This window comes from Lagenorhynchus albirostris, chromosome 10 (assembly GCF_949774975.1).
Source record: "Lagenorhynchus albirostris chromosome 10, mLagAlb1.1, whole genome shotgun sequence".
Classification (NCBI taxonomy): domain Eukaryota; kingdom Metazoa; phylum Chordata; class Mammalia; order Artiodactyla; family Delphinidae; genus Lagenorhynchus; species Lagenorhynchus albirostris.
In genome coordinates, this window is record NC_083104.1 from 96,001,943 (window position 1) to 96,016,011 (window position 14,069).

Here is a 14,069-nt window from a genome sequence, read left to right on the forward strand (position 1 = left end):
TAATTCTAACTAGTTTTGGCTCCTTGAAGTTCTGGGTAGATTGTTGATGCCGTCCCCAAGTCTATATTAAAAAAAAAAAAAAAAAGAAAGAAAGAAAGCAAGACACTAATCCATTTAAAACTTGGCAGAAAGTGTGCAGAGAAAAAAAGTGATTACTCAGTGCTTAGAGAACAATAACTTTTTAAATCAATACTATTTTCAACACAAAGCTCTTTTTAATAAGCTTCATTGTTTAAGTGCTATATCCAATTTTCCACTACAGTTGGATCCCAATGAGCAAACAGGCTGGCATCAGCATGTGGACCCTCATTTGCATCATGCATATGTGAATGTTCATGTGAACGATGGACACTACCGTCAGTGGCTATGCGTCTCTCTCTTCTCTCTAGATTTTTAACACCTTAAGAATAGAATAGAATGGGTAAAAAGTTCTATATAGCATCAGAATAGGATCATAAATGTGTTAAATTCTGAACTGATCTTAATTATAGATGGTTAACTAAGAAATTAAAAAGAGAAATTAGATCATTTAAAATTCCAGTGGCAGTGAACACTTAAATCACCTAAAACCAAACAGAGCTATATATGTGAACACATTATCCCGCGTCCTATTCCGCTGAAAGCACTGTAAGGCTTCCCTCATCAGATGAAAATCCAAGCCCTTGGAATGGCACACTGTGACCCAGTCCCTGCCTTGACTCTTACTCTCCTTCTTCTAAACTTGTGCCCCAGCAGCACAGAACCGCTTGTTTTCCCTACACATTGATGTTTCTCACCTCCATGGGCTCTCTCACTTCCCCCAGTCTTTGCCTGTCTCACACCCACTCATTCATTTCAACTCACCTCTTCTAGGAAGCCTCCCCTGGTCTGCCCCGAGATTTCTTTTTACACTAGACCCTGAGTTTCTTAAGGGGTAGAAGTATGTCTTATCCATCTTTGAATCCCCCATTTCCATTAGCTTCCCCAATATTAAATGGATCAATCAACACAAATAGAGAATATTCAAGGCCTCTTCTCTCTAGGCATTAAATGGGACTTTGTGCAAAGTTGTTCTGGAGACAGTGGTCAAGGAGTGACTCTACTGGTTGGTTTTAAAGTGTTGAACAGGGAGTTTAGGAGCATAGGAGGGTATGATATGGTACACTGGTGAGAGAGTCGTCGAAAAGGAGATGAAAATTAGGGCAGGCAATACAAAACAGGAGAAGGGCATCGGAACAGGAATCAAGAAAACTAGGGTGTGTCCTTCACCCGGCCACAAACCAACCACGTATCCTGTACTAATGGACTTCAACTCCTCGCTGATGAGACGACCTATAAGAAAGGCAATTGCACAGCTCAGTTTGCCTAGGACAGTCCTGGTTAATGCCTGCTGTGACAGTGTGAACAGAATGTTACATTGCCTAGGCTTGGACAACACATTGTGCCGTCCCTCTGTCTCTGAGTCCCTCTCTAAAGCCTCTGTTCTGGATCTATGGAAACATGTAAGTGGCCACCTACTCTGTCCAGATTCAGGGCTAATTCTACTTTCTCACCTTTTCCCACAGCCTGAGCTTCCTTGGATGAGAGCAGAAATTCAAAGGAGTGCTTTAGTGATGCAGTGGGCGGCCGCGGTTGGGAGAAAAGCTCTGTGCCTGATTGCCTGGGTTCCTACCTTGGCCTTACCGCTTATAGACCTGTTTCACTGGGCGAGGCACGCAATGTCTTCGTGTTCCAGTTTTCTCTTACGCATCATGGAGACAGTATTAGTGCCCTCCTCCTGGGATTCTGGAGGACCACAAATGGCTTGGGAAGCGTCGACTGCCAAGTATAGCGTCTGGCACACAGGGTTAGTCGCTACTGCTGTTAATTTCATTCTTTCCAAGGAAAAATCGCTAACCTTCTTTTCTATGTGGATATTCCAATCATCCCCTTCAACTTCACGCATAAATTACCAGTTTCCCCAGCCGAAGGTGATTAAAAGTAACAACCACCTAACTGAGTGCAAACTGACAGAGATGGTGTAGTTCCTGAAGGACTTACAGAGTGAAATAGGTTAGGCTAATTGAGATTAGAACTGATCAGAATCTCTGCTTCTGAAATTTCTGAGCCACACTGTGGCCCGGTTGGGAGTCACCAGCCAACTAACCAAGTGATCAAGAAGTATCAGTCAAGACCCAGGAAATATGCAAGTATCTCTCTAGCAGTAATGCTCGATCTTGACTGCACATTACAAAATCACTAGGGGAACTTTAAGAATACTAACTCCCAGGTCCACCCCAGACCAATTAAATCTATCTGTGGAGATGGGGACTCAGCACTGGTATTTTTAAAAGCTTCCCAGTTATTTGAATTTGCAGTCAGGGTCAAGAACCACTGTCACAGAACAGCGCTTCTCAAACTTGTATGTGCCTGCAAATCTTGTTAAAATCAGGATCTTGTTAAAATGTAGCTTCTCATTCAGTAGATCTGGAGGACAGCTTGGGATTCTGCCCTTCCAACATGTGCCCCAGAGAGACTGACACTGCTAGTCTGAGAGCAAGGCCCTATGTGCCACAGGACCCTGGACTCCTTTCAGTTTAAATAGTTATGCCTACAAGCATCCTTGTCCGATGTGGTGTTCTCCCAAGTCAGCTGCTTGGCTGACAAGGGTGTTGGAATGATGGTCACGTCTACCCACTTTCTACCTCCTTGTGTGTCATGTCAGTGGGTGAAGGTGAAGAAGAGATTGAGAAGGGCAATAATAAGGAGTGATACCAGGAATCAAATGTAAACTTGGAAAGTGTGTGACATTCTCCAGGGGTATACAGATGCAGAGAGCTGACCCTGTGCGCCAGGGAGACAACTGTGGTCAAGCCCTCAGGAAGGTCCTTCTGGCCTTCAAAAAGCTCTCAAGAGGTTCCAGAGGGCCACCCTGCTTGACCTGACAGCATCTCATTTCCTGACCTGTGCTAGCTTTTCGGTGTCACGGAACAGAAGGGTGGGCAAGCACTGAGTCAGTTACTGGGACCAGATACCCACCAGGAAAGAGCCCATTTCTACTTTTCAGGCAGAGCTATAGGTGAAACACTGATTTCAAACAATGATGGAAGCTGGCAGGGGGAAGCAGTCTTTGGTAGATCACTGAAAACTTGGCTCACCATGTCTGAGCATCTAGGGATACTCCAGACAGATTATTTCCACTCTGAATGGGAGAAAGGGGCTGTCAGGGGGCCCCAGTATAGGCCTCCTTCTCTGCCACTTAACTACTTAATTTTCTCTTTTTTTTTTTTTCCTTCTTGATAAGACATAAGGATGCCGACACCAGGACACAAGCCCATCAGGAAGAGAAACCCAATCTACAAGATCTACCAGGCACTGAAAGGGGCTAAGTGCCTCCAGGACAAAATGAAGGGCCTCTTATATGTAGGTGTAGCTGGAGAGGCAGTCAGCTTACCTGTGGCCCATGGCCCCTCTCCTTACATTCACTGAGGGATATATGCCAGGGATATCCTTTGTCAGGGCCCAAGACCACAGATCCTTTTCACCCAGGATAGTTTATAAGCTGAAAATTCCAATCTGGCCAAGTGACCTTGTGACAGTGCCTTGGACAGAATGATATTAAAACCTTCCTTTAATACTATTTCCTACAGATCAGACTTATTTAAAGGAGATTTTATTGTTGAAAGCTGCTTAGAAGCCATCTAGTTTACCTCCTTAGTTTTACCCATGAAGAAATTTATTATAAGGTCTGTCTATCTTCCATGTTGTCCCTAATCATTTCATAAAAAAAAAAATCTTATCATGAGTTGACTCCACGTGTATTTATAAAGCATGGCCTCACTGGGCATCATTTAGTCCATTAGAAAAATACATCTCCCTTTTGCATTTCTTGTCCTAACTTCATCTCCCTAAGCTCCAAGAGAGTCCACGAGGGATTATCACTTCTCCCTCTTCCTCAGCCTCTTTTCCCACTAGGGTTTCTCTGGCCAGCTCTCAACTCCATCTCCTTCTACTACTTCTGCACTGTGACTTGTACTCATGTTCTTGTACTCAACTACATTCAAATCTTGTACTCAGTTGTACTCACTATGTTCAAATCTCATTCTTCTAACACCTCATGTCCCCCCCACAATCTGCCTTCTCACCCTTTTCCAAGCCAAGCCTCTAAAACCAGGCAAATGTTCTTCAAATTTTCAGTTCAAAGTCTAGCAGTAGCTTTTGTGGTGGTAGATACATAGGTGTAAATCTTTTTTTTTAAATAATATGCTTTTACTTATCCTGTGTCCCAACTATTGGAATAATAAGGTATATAATTACCTATGTATCCATAGTGATGTGGACTAAAGGAATGGTTTCCCTTACCATGCCAGCAGAAAATGTTTGAATCTTGTCCGAGACGAACACTAAGTGTTTGGCCTAAAATACCTCTACTCCTTGGTACTAACATAGGATAAAGAAAGGACTAAAATAATCCAGGGTGGGAGGAGATCAAAATGGTGTAGTAGGACGACACTGGGCTCACCTTGCCTCATGAACACATCAAAACTACAACTGCATATAGAGCTTCTCTCACTGAAACTGACCTGGGGACTAGCAGAATAGCTCTTCTACAGCCAAGGCTGTGAAGGAAGACCCACACGGAGCTGAGCAGGCAGGGAGAAGAAGCGATCTGGTCAGCAGCCACACTGCTGGTGGGGGACACAGAGGAGGAGGGGGCTATCACAAGCTAAGGGATCCTCCCTGGGGAACAAGGGGTGCGAGCCATGTATTAGGCACCTCAGCCCTTGGGTCTGACATGGGGAAGATGAGCCCCCTTGGCTGGCTTGAAAACCAGTGGGATTTACTAATGAGGGCTGTGAGGAACTGAGACTCCACTCTTGAAGAGCACACGCACAGATCTGCTTACTCCCGATGACAGCAAAGAGACAGCTGACTGAAAAATGCCTAGGGACCGCCCCAGTGTGACCCCAGCCTTCCCCAGGCTCCTGCTGCAGCCCCTCTTGCTCCAGCACTGCTCTCCACTAAGGCAGAGGCTGCCACTGCCCACGAGAATGTGCACACTTGGAGGGAACGGAGCTGGCTTGAACCCTGGCCCTGCCTCTGACCAGGGTAGAGGCAACCATTACCAGCTCACGAATCCCTGCTCACACTCGGATGGAGAGTGCCATCGCTGGAGCACAGATCTCTGTGCACACTTGGGGGAGGAGGGGTGGGGGCAGCTCAGTGGCATGGCACTAACCCCTCCAGCCCTGACCCAGCCTCTAACTGAGGGCACACACTGGGGAAAAAGTGAAACCAGCACAGGAGTGCAGCCCCAAGACCTTAGGCCCTGACCTTGTCCCAAACCAAGATGGAGACTGCCATCATACCCAAGAGAAACCCAGCTGCCTCAGGGCTCCGGCTCCAGCCCCTCTGCCCTCACTCCCACCCCCAACAGAGCAGTGACAGTCATCGAGCACAGCAACAACCCTGGCTTGCATCCGGCTCTGGCTCTAGCCCCTCCAACTCCAGGCCTACCTCCCACCAAGGCAGTGGCTACCAGCACACGCTGGGGGAAGATGCAGATCACGCTCACCCCAAATCCAGCTCTCCCACCAAAGCCACTGGGCTCACGCAGACTGCACAGGAATGGTCCCACACGAGGACGTGACATCAAGACTAGGACAGGCAACTGTTTCACCTGATTTCACACAGGTGAAGAAAGTTAAACAAAATGGGAAGACAAAATGAAACAAGAAAAAAATACCTGAAAAAATGCTAATGAAACAGAGATAAATAATTTATCTGACAAAGAGTACAAAGAGGGCTTCCCTGGTGGTGCAGTGGTTGAGAATCTGCCTGCCAATGCAGGGGACACGGGTTTGAGCCCTGGTCTGGGAGGATCCCACATGTTGCAGAGCAACTAGGCCCGTGAGCCACAACTACTGAGCCTGTGCTCTAGAGCCTGCGAACCACAACTACTGAGCCCGCATGCCTAGAGCCTGTGCTCTGCAACAAGAGAGAAGCCCCCGTTCGCCACAACTAGAGAAAGCCCACGTGCAGCAACAAAGACCCAACGCAGCCAAAAATAATAAATAAAAAAAAGGTGTTTAAAAAAGAAAAGCTGGGGGCTTCCCCGGTGGCGCAGTGGTTGAGAATCCACCTGCCAATGCAGGGGACACGGGTTCGAGCCCTGGTCTGGGACTATCCCACATGACACGGAGCAACTGGGCCCATGAACCACAACTACTGAGTCTGCGCGTCTGGAGCCTGTGCTCCGCAACAAGAGAGGCCACAATAGTGAGAGGCCCGCGCACCGCGAATAAGAGTGGCCCCCGCTTGCCACAACTAGAGAAAGCCCTCGCACAGAAATGAAGACCCAACACAGCAAAAATAAATAAATTAATTAATAAACTCCTACCCCCAACATCTTAAAAAAAAAAGAGTACAAAGAAATAGTAATGAAAATATTAACTGAACTGGGGAAAAGAATAGATGAACACGATGAGAATTCAACAGAGAACTAGAAAATACAGGAAAGAACCAGTCAGAGTTGAAGAATACAATAACTGAAATGAAAAATACACTAGATGTCATGAACAGGAGATTAGGTGATATAGAACAATGCATAAGCAATCTGAAAGACAGAATAATGGAAGTCACCCAATCAGAACAGCAAAAAGGAAAACAAATTTTGAAAAATGAGAATGGTCTAAGGGACCTCTGGGACAACATCAATCGTACTAACATTTGACTTATAGGGTTCCCAAAAGGAGAAGAGAGAGAATAAAGGGTAGAAAATGTATTTGATAAAACTGTGGCTCAAAACTTCCCAAACCTGAAGAAGGAAACAGATATCCAGGTACGAGAAGCACAGAGAGTTCCAAACCAGATGAACTCAAAGAGACCCAAACCAAGACATAATCATAATTAAAATGGCAAAAGTTAAAGATAAAAAGAGAATTCTAAAGGCGGCAAGAGAAAAACAAAGAGTCACATACAAGGGAACCCCCATAAGGCTATCAACTGATTTTGCAGCAGAAACTTTGCAGGCTAGAAGGGAGTGGCATGATATAGATAAAGTGTTAAAAGGAAAAAATTTACAACCTGGGATACTCCTCCCAGCAAGGTTATCATTCAGAACTGAAGGAGAGATAAAGAGTTTCTCAGACAAGCAAAAACTAACATTCATCAATACTAAACCAATCTTACAAGAAGTGTTAAGGAGTCTTTAAATGAAAATGAAAAGGCTATATCAAGAGATAAATTATAGGAAGGGGAAAATCCTACTAGTAAAGACAAATATCCTACTAGTAAAGACTAGACAAAAATCCTACTAGTAAAGACTGTGGATCAACCACTGAAATAAGTTCATATGAAGGTTAAAAGACAAAAATGTAAAATCAACTGTAACTACAATAAACAGGTAAGGGACAGACACGAAGATGTAAAATATTACATCAAAAATACAAAACGGGGGGTGGGGGGCGGAGAAAAAATGTAGACCTTTTAGAATGTGTTTGAACTTAAAGGACTACCAGTTAAAAATAAATAGATATAGTTATAGATCAATATATATGAACTGCATGATAACCACAAGTCAAAAAACTACAATATATATACAAAAACTAGAAAGGAACATAAACATAACATTAAAGAAAATCATCAAATCACAAGGGAAGAGACCATAAGAAGAAGAAAAGAATAGAGAAGAACTACAAAAACAATCAGAAAACAAATAACAAAATGGCATTAAGTACATACCTATTAACAATCACTTTAAATAAAAATGCACTAAATGCTCCAATCAAGACATAGGTGGCTGACTGAATAAAAAAACATGCTGCCTACAGGAGACTCACTTCAGAGCTAAGGACACACAGACTGCAAGTTAGGGGATGGAAAAAGATATTGCATACAAATGGAAATGAATAGAAAGCTGGGGTAGCAATGCTCATATCAGACAAAGTAGACTTTAAAACAAAGTCTGTAATAAAAGACAAAGAAGAGCATTACATAATGATAAAGGGATCAATACAAGAAGAAGCTATAATGTTCATAAACATATATGCATCTAGTATAGGAGCACCTAAATTTATAAAGCAAATATTAACAGACATATAAAGAGAAATTGACAATATTACAATAATAGGGCACTTCAACACCCCACGTACATCAATGGACAGATCATCCAGAAAGAAAATCAATGAGGAAACAGTAGACTTAAGTGACACATTAGAGTAGTTGGACTTATAACTACAGGACATTCCATCCAAAAAAGCAGAATACACATTCCTTTTAAGTGCACATAGAGTATACTCCAGGATAGATCACATTCCAGGTCACAAAACGAGTCTCAAAAAAATTTAAGAGGATAGAAATTGTATCAAGCATCCTTTCTGACCACAGCAGTATGAAACTAGACACCAATTACAGGAAGAAAACTTAGAAAAACACAAACACATGGAGGCTAAACAACATGCTGCTGAAAACCCAAGGGGTCAACAAAAAAATTGAAGAGGAAATCAGAAAATGCCTGGAGACAAATGAAAATAAAAACACAACTTTCCAAAATCTATGGGACACAGCAAAAGCAGTCCTAAGAGGAAAGTTAACAGTGATACAGGCATACCTCAAGAAAGAAACAAACAAAAAATCTCAAACAACCTAATCTAACATCTGAAGGGATCAGACAAAGAACAAAGAGCCCAAAATCAGCAGAAGGAAAGAAATAATAAAGATCAGAGAGAAAATAAAATAGAGATTAAAAAATAGAAAAGATCGATAAAAGCAAAAGATGGTTTTTTGAAAAGATAAACAAAATTTATAAGCTTTTAGCTAGACTCATCAAGAAAAAAAGAAAGGACCCAAATAAAATAAGAAACGAAAGAGGAGAAATAACAAACTATATCACAGAGATACAAAAAACCAGAAGAAATCACTACAAACAGTTGTATGCCAACAAACTGGACAATGTAGAAGAAATGGATAAATTCCTAGAAACATACAATCTTCCAAGACAAAATCAGGAAGAAATAGATCATCTGAACAGACCGATTACTAGTACTGTAATTGAATCAGGAATCAAAATACTCCCAAAACAAACAAAAGTCCAGGACTGGACAACTTCACAGTGGAATTCCACCAAACATATAAACAAGAGTTAATACCTATCCTTCTCAAACTATTCCAGAAAATTGAAGAGGAGGGAACACTCCCAAATTCATTCTATGAGGCCACCATTACTCTGATACCAAAACTAGACAAAGACACTACACAAAAAGAAAATTACAGGCCAATACTCCTGATAAATATAGACACAAAAACTCTCAACAAAATATTAGCAAACTGAATTCAATAACATATACAAAGGATCATACACCATAATCAAGTGGGATTTATTCCAGGGATGCAAGAATGATTCAATATCTGCAAATCAATCAATGTGATATACCACATTAACAAAATGAAGGATAAAAATCACATGATAACCTCAATAGATGCAAAAAAAAGCATCTGACAAAATTCAACACTCATTCACAATAAAAACTCTCAACAAAGTTGGTACAGAGGGAACATATCTCAACATAATAAAGGCCCACAGCTAACATCATATACAACAGTGGAAAGCAAAGTTTTTCCTCTACAATTAGGATCAAGACAAGGATGCCCACTCTCACCATTTCTATTTAACATAGTATTGGAAGTCCTAGCCATAGCACTCAGACAAGAAAAAGAATTAAAAGGCATTCAAACTGGAATGGAAGAAGTCAAACTGTCACTATCTGCAGATGACATGATACTATATATAGAAAACACTACAGTCTCCACCAAAAAAAACCTATTAGAACAAATAAATGAATTCACTAAAGTTTCAGGATACAAGATTAATACAGAAATCTGTTGCTTTTCTATACACAAATAATGAACTATCAGACAGAGAAAGTAAGAAATCATCCCATTTACAATCACATCAAAAACAATAAAATATCTAGGAATAAACTCACCCAGTGAAGTGAAAGACCTATACCCTAAAAACATAAGGCACTGATAAAAGAAACTGAAGATGATACTATTAAATGGAAAGATTCTGTGTTCATGGATTAATATTGTTAAAATGTCCATACTGCCCAAAGCAATCTACAGATTCAATACAATCCCTATCGAAACACTCACATGACATTTTCACAGAACTAGAACAAAAATTCCCAAAATTTGTATGGAAGAACAAAAGTCCCTGAAAAGCCAAAGTAATCGTTGAGAAAAAAGAACAAATCTGGAAGCATAATGCTCCCAGACTTCAGACTATACTACAAAGCTACAGTCATCAAAACAGTATGATACTGGCACAAAAACAGACACACAGATCAATGGAACAGAATAAAGAGCCCAGAAATAAGCCCACGCACATATGGCCAATTAATCTACAACAAAGGAGGCAAAAATATAAAGCGGGAAAAAGACAGTCTCTTCAGTAAGTGGTGTTGCGAAAACCGGACAGGTATATGTGAAAGAATGAAATTAGAACATTTTCTCACACCATACAGAAAAATAAACTCAAAATGGATTAAAGACCTAAATGTAAGACCGGAAACCATAAAATTCCTAGAAGAAAACACAGGCAGTACATTCCTTGACATAAATCTTAGCAATATTTTTTTTGGATCTGTCTCCACAGGCAAGAGAAACAAAAGCAAAAATAGATAAATAAGACTACATCAAATTAAACTTGAAAGCTTTTGCACAGTGAAGGAAACCAACAACAACATGAAAAGACAACCTACTGAATGAGAGAAGATAATTGCAAATGATATGTCTGATAACAGGTTAATATCCAAAATATTAAAGAGCTCATATGACTCAATGTCAAGAAAACAAACAATCCAATTAAAAAATGGGCAGAAGACCTGAATAGACTTTTTTCCAAAGAAGTTATACAGATGGCCAACCAGCACATGAAAAGATGCTCAGCACTAATCATCAGGGAAATGCTAATCAAAACCATAGTGAGATATCACCTCACGCCTGTTAGAACAGCTGTTATTGTCAAAAAGACAAATAATAATAAATGCTGGCAAGGATAGAGAGAAAAGGCAACCCTAGTACACACTGGTGGGAATGTAAATTGGTTCCTCAAAAAATTAAACATAGAACTACTGTATGACCCAGCAATTCCACTCCTAGGTATACATCCAAAGAAAAGGAAAACACTAATTTGAAAAGATATATGCACCCCAAAATTTATAGAAGCACTATTTACAATAGCCAAGATATGGAAGCAACCTAAGTGTCCATCATCAGACGAATGGATAAAGAAGACAACATATGACTATTACTCAGCCAGAGAAAAGAATGAAATTTTGCCATTTACAGCAACATGGATGGACCTGGAGGGTATTACAATTAGTGAAGTAAGTCAGACAAAGAAAGACAAATACTGTATATTTTTACTTATATGTGGAATCTGAAAAATAAAACGAATGAATATAATAAAACAGAAAAAGACTCATAGATACACAAAACAAACTAGTGGTTACCAGTGGGGAAAGGGGTGGGGGAGGAGAAAGGGGAAGGAGATTAAGAGGTACAAACTACTATGTATAAAATAAATAAGGTACAAGGACGTAGTGTACAGTGCAGGAAATATAACCAATATTTCATAATAATTTTGAATGAAGTATAATCTATAAAAATATTGAATCACTATATTGTATACCTAAAACTAATGTAACATTGTAAATCAAATATACTTCAGTAAAACAAAAACTAAAACAAACGAAATCAGGGTGGACCTAACCCCCTAACCACCAACTAGGAGGTATTCCACCGGGAAAGACTCCCTTCAATGAGGAAAAGAGTGATAACAAGGAACATTATTTCTCAACCAGTTTGAAATGCATTTTGTGAACTCTGGGTAAGATAATATGCTCTATTACGAAGTCAACAATTCCCTCATCTCCAGCCATGCACTGGGGAAACACGGTCAGAGATAAATTCTGAAGACTCAAAGGAGTCTAGAGACTGCGCAGCCTCATAAGAATTTAGGACTAAGGAACCATCCCCACCTGCTAGAAACAAAAAGAAAAACGTGATTTCTGTGATAGTCACACTGTGTAAGTCTCTACAGAATGAAATGACTGTTAGAGCTCCACACAGAGGCACATCTGGGGATGGTGCCTTCTCTAGCACATAGGTGGGCATGTGGGAATTTCTTGGTGCTCTATCTAGCTTCATGGTGTTCGACAGGGGAGACCTGGATCCACTGGAAGGAGCCATCTGCTCTCCTCCCCCAGGGGAACTTCCCACCACCACTTCTCCTCCTGCTTCTGCTGTTTCTCTCTAAGCCATCATGTTCTGTTGTGTTTCCTAACTGGAGAAGGAATCTCCAACCCTTGGAACCCTGGGTTGAAGAAGTGAGGTTTTGATTACAGTTAGATTCGAAGTGTTGAGGGTTGGTAGCAACATGGATAAACAAAGTTTTAGGTGCCCTCAGAGTGACCACAGAGGGAACAACTTTGAGAAGTTATACTGACCAAGCTCTTGAACACAGGAGAATTAATGTGTTATTTATCTGAAAACTGATTCATTACAAGCCGTAAGTGTATACTTAGAAAAGAGAAGATACTGTGTTTGTCCTTATAGACCCAATGTAGAAAAGACCTAACTGGGGAAAAATGAAAAACAAGTGGAAGCATAAATGAAAAGAACACGAAGCATGTAAAGCTGGATAAATCAGCTAGGCTTCACTGGAGTGACTGGATATAGTATGGATTGATGAGGAGTAGAAGGAAGGAGAGGACTGTGCCTAAAAATGTTGAGAGACATGAATTCAAGTGTGGCCACAGGGGCTGTGTGATTAGGAGCTGTCTGCCCTAGAAAATCAGTGTGATGAGGGGGCCACAGGAGGACTTCAAGTCATCAGTCACTAAAGCCTCTGAGAAGGGGAGTTCCAGCAAATAAAATTATAAGATATTTAAAATTTACTATTAAAGATATAAGTGATGGAGGGGGCAGGGTCTGAAGCATAAAGCATGGCCTTGGGAGCTGAGATTGCTATGGTAATACCGAGCCAGAAGTAATAGGGCTGTAACTTCCAGAATGGATGAGAAGAGGCTGAGCTGAAAAAAGACTGCATTTGGCAACAGACAGGAAGGACAATGAGTTAATGAAGTTTTCAAAGTTTCAAAGTTTATGTAAAGATTTGTGATCATTAAATATGGAGGTACCCATGGTTGGCTAAATGGAAGTCATTCTAGAAATCTAATGCTACAATTAGATGGGTAATTAGTAATTCCTAATTAGTAATAAGCTTATTACTTATGACAATTAGTAATAAACTTACTAAAAACTAAATCAATATGCCAGTACTTTTCTTTATTGGGCCAGTACCCAGCCCAATAAACTGATTTGGTGAGAGGTCACAGAACGGCCCCTAGTTAGGTGAATATCCATTCTTCTCTTTCCTCTCTCATTTGATGCGGTTTGTTCATCTCCATCTGCAAAGTCTCAAAGTTTGTTGATGAACGGTGTGCAGCCTACAAACACATGGCCAAAAGCAACAGCCATCAGTGGTCCACAGGACATATTCAGAGCCACGCGATATGAACTGCACTGCTGGTCAGCCGGGTGGCTGTGAGCCAGGCACCAAGTAGGACAGCAAGATGCCCCTTCTTGCCCTTGCGGCGGTGCTGGTGGTTTTCCAGAGCTCTTTAAAATACATCATCTCGCCTTCGGAAAAGCTTCCTCAACTTTCCACTGTCCCAAGTCAGGGTGAATGTCCACCCACAGAAGAATACCCATTAGGGAAACCCTGAAGGCTAAGGTCTCTTTCTGTTCTTATTTGTGCAGGTGACACGATGCAGCCAAGGAAGAAGAGGAAGTGATTAGACACCATTTTCCAAGAACTAAGGAAGAAGAAAACAGGAGAGTTTTTTTCATCTTTTTTTCTTCCTGGAGCAGGGAGGTGGTGGAGCCACACAGGAAGGTAAAAAGGACAGGGAATGATATTTAAATTTCATAAGGGAGTTATGAAGGTAGCTGAATTTGAGGACTCTTGTCTTTTTAAAACTTTTACTGGACACACCCAAAACAATTCCTGCTGTCACAGAATTTGTTACATCCGTCTGACCTCT

The 14,069-nt window shown here is 41.1% G+C and overlaps 1 protein-coding gene across 1 annotated transcript in view; it reads left to right on the top strand.

Annotated features, from left to right (window-relative positions):
* ADTRP (androgen dependent TFPI regulating protein) overlaps positions 1-13,865 on the top strand; it is a 68,799-nt gene extending 54,934 nt beyond the window's left edge. The window contains 1 exon segment of the mRNA XM_060164278.1: positions 13,786-13,865. Coding sequence (XP_060020261.1) covers positions 13,786-13,820 — 35 coding nt within the window. The 3' untranslated portion in view covers positions 13,821-13,865.
* Positions 13,866-14,069: the final 204 nt, after the last annotated feature.